Raw genomic sequence first — 4,794 nt, forward strand, 5'->3', positions numbered from 1 at the left:
GGACATGAGGCGGGGGTTCAGGGTGTCCTCCGTGCCTGGAGCTGGGGTTCCCAGGGGCTGGCCTGCCCTCGGCCTCGGGGAGGCGTGTTGAGCTGGCACGGGAAGCTGGAGGGCGAGATACAGGGCTGTGGAGCCGAGCTGCGCCCCAATAGGGAGCGGAGGCTTCCCCGACGGCTCTGAGGCTGGAAGGGCAGTGGAAACACTGGCAGGGGCTGCAGGTGGAAAGGGAGGCTGCACGGGGGCCAGGGCGGGGAGGGGAGGAGGGCACGCATGTGCTGCTTGCTTTGGGTGTGCAGTGAGGGCACAGGTGGGAGCGGTTTGTGAGCTCAAGGCAAACACCTCCCCTGGCCGCCCCCTGCACACGACAGAAGCGGACAGAATGGTGTCCTGAGCCCCCTGCCCCATCACCAACCCCTCCTTCCACGCAGTTAGACCCGAGTCCCCACGCGCACACTTCGGTATTTCCACAAGGACTCCAAAGAAAAACAGCCACAATCACACATTGGACACTTAACGGGGACCCCTTACAGTCATCACGTACCCCCTCGGAGCTGTTAACAAGTTCCTGAAAGCCGCGAATTCACTGCCGTGCTGCTGGAGCGGACCCCAGGTCGCAGTGGCTCGACTGGTTCCTCTGGCCGCTCTCACCCTCCCGGGCTGGCGCCCACTGCTCAGGGCACGTCTGCCTCACTCTTCCTGGCGCTGGGGGCACTGAAGGCCAGCATCCAGGGCCCTTCAGTCCCGGGCAGCTGTCCCAATGCTGCGGTTCCTTCGTCAGCTGGATGCTTCTAGAAGGCGTTTCCCTCATCCACTAGGCGGCCAGCTGCAGGGCAGGCCAGGCAGGAAGACAGGCTGAGCGCGACTCCTAGTTTTTCTGAGCATGTCGGGGGGAGGTGGGGGGCAGCTCTGTGGACCCGTGGTGTGAACACGCCTACGGGCTCCACCATACAAGTCACAGACCATGCCTTGCTCACGTGGGCCCACCTCCGGGGCTCTGACACCACCCGGGTGGGGCGGGGGACACGCTTATCCCGGCCCTGACTTGCCAGCTCTGGCCCTGCACCCCTCATCTGAGGGAAAGCAGCACCTCCAGCAGCACCTGGGGTGGTCACCAGTGCCTGGGCTGCACTGGCCCACCGTGAACCCCACAGCTCCCCGTGCCCGTCCACACGGTGGGGGCAGGAGGGGTGTGGGCAGCTGCCGAGACCCACCCAGCACGTTTTTGCAGGAGGACATCTACCTTTCCCACGACCACAACATCCCCTACAAGCGGACCGCCCCCAAGGCCCTCTCCCAAGGGCTTTACTCCATCAAATCCGACGTCTGGTCCTTCAGGATCCTCTTTCATGAGATTTTCAGCAGGGATCAGATACCCTATCCAGGTACTGGGCCCCCGACAGTGTCCCCAATGGTGGCTGGTGCACCTGGACTTGGGACTGCACCAGCCGGCCTCCCACTGGCAGCCCTCTGGGGGCGTCAGGAGTGTGTAGGGGTGCGGCCGGCAGCAGCTCAGCCCAGGCTTTCCTGGGAGGGCGGCAGATGGCAGCATGGCTTCCCAGGGGCAAGAGAGGCCAGGTGGGCACCAGCTTCCAGCCCCTACAGCGCCTCTGGCTGTCCAAGCACAGGAATGTCCAACCGCGAGGCGTTCCTGAATGTGGATGCAGGCTACTGGATGCCCTGCCCCCTAGAGTGCCCCCCCGCCACACATAAGCTGATGTTCTCGTGCTGGCACAGGGACCCCGAGCAGAGGCCCTGCTTCCGAGCCCTGCGGGAGCGGCTATCCAGTGTCAGCAGGTATGAGAACCCGCTCTGAGCAACACCCTCCCGGCGGCTGCCTGGGACTCACCAGGGCCAGGTCCTCTGAAGACGTGCCAGGGTGTCGTTCTGGACCTCCCATCGGAAGTATGGGCTGACTGACGGTGCTGATGGTTCCTACAACCGGGCTGGACACGGGACAGCGCTCGTCCAGTCTTGGCCCGCCCTGTCCTGGGGCAGGGGGGAGAATGCCCTCTGCAGTCTGGGGTTGAGGCTGCCTGTCCTCCTGTCTGCTCCTAAGACACCAGCTCCGGGAAAGTGCTGGGTCCCGCCATAGCCAACTCCAACTCGGGAACCCTCCAGGAGCCTGGCTACCCTCACTTTCTAAAGGGAGTGGACCTGTTGCTGGTCCTGACCCAAAGTCCACCAAGTCTGACAGAACACGGCTTAGCGTCCCCAAGTGGTGCTTGGGAGTGGCCTGGGCTTTGGGTGGGCTCACCCTATGCCACCCGGCCCATGCCTGTCTCCTGACTTGGGGGGAACATGGACTTCCCAGGACTCTGTGAAAACAGGCTGTTCGCTGGTGGGGCACTTCTGTCTCCTGCCTAGGGCCAGGTGCTATCCCTGTCTTCCCACCGTGGCTATCAGCGGCTGCCCACAGGAGCTCTGAGGACCTCGTCTGGACACCGCAGCCTCTAAGGCTGGTAGTGCTCAGGCTATTCTCTGGGGCACCTCCCCCCACTCTGGGTCCAACTGAAGAGGTGGGAAGGAAGGCCTCCCCTACTCAGCCTCCTGCCTGGACGCAACGGGGCAGACAGGACAGATGCTGCAGCCCTAGGGGGCCACGAGCTATGCCGATGCCCTGGGATCAGACTTGTGAAGTTATTTATAGCATATCACGGGAAGAGGGGGAGGAGCAGAGACCAGGCTCCTCTAACCTCATACTAAGCTCCCACCCAGCCCCTCACTAAGCTGCCTTCTCCTGACCAACAGACCTGGCCCAATCTCCGCTGGCCACTAAGAGCGTGTGGGCACTGCCAGCCCATCAGTCATGCTTGCCCGAGGTGGCCGAGAGAGAATGGCACCGCCACACCCTCCCCAGGTCCCTGGTTGGTGTTTGTCCAAAGCTCGGTTACCTGTGATGAGAAGGCCTCTCAGGAACGCCCCCATACCCCTTACCACTCAGTGTTAATTTTGGTTCCTGTGCCCAGAGTTGGGGTGCCCTGCCCAGAATGTGTCCTACAACGGGCTACAAGGGACAATACCGTTCTAGGAAGGCACCTGCAGATAGCATGGTCCAGTGAGCTGCTCCACAGCAGCTGGGACAGCCTCGGTCCTGTTCCCTCACTGCCCTCCCTGGTGTCATCAAGAGTGGGGGCAGGAGTGGGGGCACCAGGTCCCTCTCGCTGAGGGTTCCTGAACCCACAGGCAGAGGCCCAGCTTTCCTCAGCGGCCACGTCTGAGGACCTGAACCTCAGTGGCTGCCCTGGAGGCTTCCTGTCCAACTCCTGAACGGCCAGTTCTCCCAGGCTCCCCAAAATAGCAAGGTACCCTGCCCCTTCTCAGATGCCAAGGCTCCATACTTACTGAGGCAGCTTGCCTGCGTGAACCCGGGCCAGACCTGAGAGGTGGCTCCCCAGTGAGGGGCCCAAGGAAGGTCCAGGGGGCAAGGCCAACACCCCACCCCTGACAAAAAGCGAGGTTGAGAAGGGCTCAGTGACTTCAACCACAGGCCCCGGGGGCACACAGCTCACGCACACCATTTGAGCTACTGGCTGCTTGGAGTTTATTTTCGACTTGGTGCAAGGCACACGGTTCCAGGGTGTGAGGAAGGCTTGCCTGTGGCTCGCATAGTAGAGTGGGCTTCTCTCAACTTCCTTTTTGGTGTTTTGGAATTTTGATATAAAAGAACCCGATTGCTTCTGCTTGCGGCAGCCTGCCTAGTCTATGGGGAAGGGAGGGAGAGGGAGGGGAGGGAAGGGGAGGGGCTCTGATGAGCCTAGCGCCTCCTGAAGCCTGGTGGTGGCCATTCAGGATGGAGGCCCGGTGTTGGCTTTGCCAGGTCGGCCACCAGGCTGATTCCTCATGGCCCCCAGAACCAAGTCGCAGGTGATTGTGCCGCTGGAGGCCTGGGGGGATTCCGAGCTGGGGGAGAGCTTGTGGTCAGAGGCAGCTTCCACCTGCCCCCATGTCCCATGCTGGCCCCCAGGAATGTGTCCTCACCATTCTGGGGACTCCAACACTGTAGCCATGAATGGGAGAGTGGACTTCCCAAAGAAGAAGCTTGCCCACCAGTGACCCGGGTCAGCCTTGGGGAGACCTGAGAGGAACAAATTGGGGTCGTGGTGCTGCTGCCCACTGCTGATGGGATTCCCCCCAGATGGTGCCCCCCACCGAAAAGAAGTGGCCCTGCACTCACCGGGGTGGTGAGGGATGGCTTCCCCAGCATACTCCGCACTTCCGCAAGAGCTGTTACTGGAAGAGGAGCCCAGGCGGCCTGGAGGACAGAGGCCAGGTCAGCTCCGCAGGGCACCGCGTCCCCTGCCCTGTCCACCAGGCCAAGCGCCGGCTAGGCTGGCAGCACACAGGCAGAGCCACAGGTCCTTATCAGCCCTCCCCCTCCCAGAGAAGACCTGCAGGGCAGAGGGCGAGGGGCTTACTCACGCCGGTAATAATCGTGGGTGGCCACGAGCGAGCCGCTGGAGGGGATGGCTGCCATGCTGTCGCTTGGGCTGGTGGAGACCTGCGCACGCGGGGGTCGAGGTGCCCCTCCGGTCACCCGCTGCCCCTCGGGAAGGGCGCTCCCCACTCGGGCCGACCCGCCCCCACCCACACGCCGGGGTCAGGGACGCCGGGTTGATTACCCGAGCGGGGGCGGAGTCCCGGAACTCCCGGGCGGGGCGGCCGTGCAGGTCGCGGGCGGCGCCAACCGGCCCGAACCGGCTGCGCGGGCCCAACAAAGGCGCTCTGTGCGCGGGCCGCGGGCCTGGGGCTCCGGGAACCCGTCGGTCCGCCCCGCCCGGCGCGCCCCCACCCCTC

The 4,794-nt window shown here is 63.6% G+C and overlaps 2 protein-coding genes across 2 annotated transcripts in view; one reads left to right on the forward strand and one right to left on the reverse strand.

Moving 5' to 3' along the window:
* Positions 1-1,813, forward strand: part of PTK6 (protein tyrosine kinase 6) — a 7,803-nt gene extending 5,990 nt beyond the window's left edge. The window contains 2 exon segments of the mRNA XM_034641558.1: positions 1,229-1,382; positions 1,626-1,813. Of these exon segments, the coding sequence (XP_034497449.1) occupies positions 1,229-1,382; positions 1,626-1,813 (342 nt within the window).
* A 1,704-nt stretch (positions 1,814-3,517) lies between these two features.
* Positions 3,518-4,698, reverse strand: PPDPF (pancreatic progenitor cell differentiation and proliferation factor). The gene is made up of 4 exons (XM_002925687.4): positions 4,420-4,698; positions 4,175-4,252; positions 3,979-4,075; positions 3,518-3,900 (listed from the first exon to the last, which is right to left on the reverse strand). Exons 1-4 carry the CDS (start codon positions 4,472-4,474, stop codon positions 3,786-3,788), a joined length of 345 nt encoding a protein of 114 aa, XP_002925733.2. The 5' UTR covers positions 4,475-4,698; the 3' UTR covers positions 3,518-3,785.
* Between the last annotated feature and the right edge of the window lie 96 nt (positions 4,699-4,794).

Source organism: Ailuropoda melanoleuca, chromosome 13 (assembly GCF_002007445.2).
Source record: "Ailuropoda melanoleuca isolate Jingjing chromosome 13, ASM200744v2, whole genome shotgun sequence".
In the NCBI taxonomy this organism is placed as follows: Eukaryota; Metazoa; Chordata; class Mammalia; order Carnivora; family Ursidae; genus Ailuropoda; species Ailuropoda melanoleuca.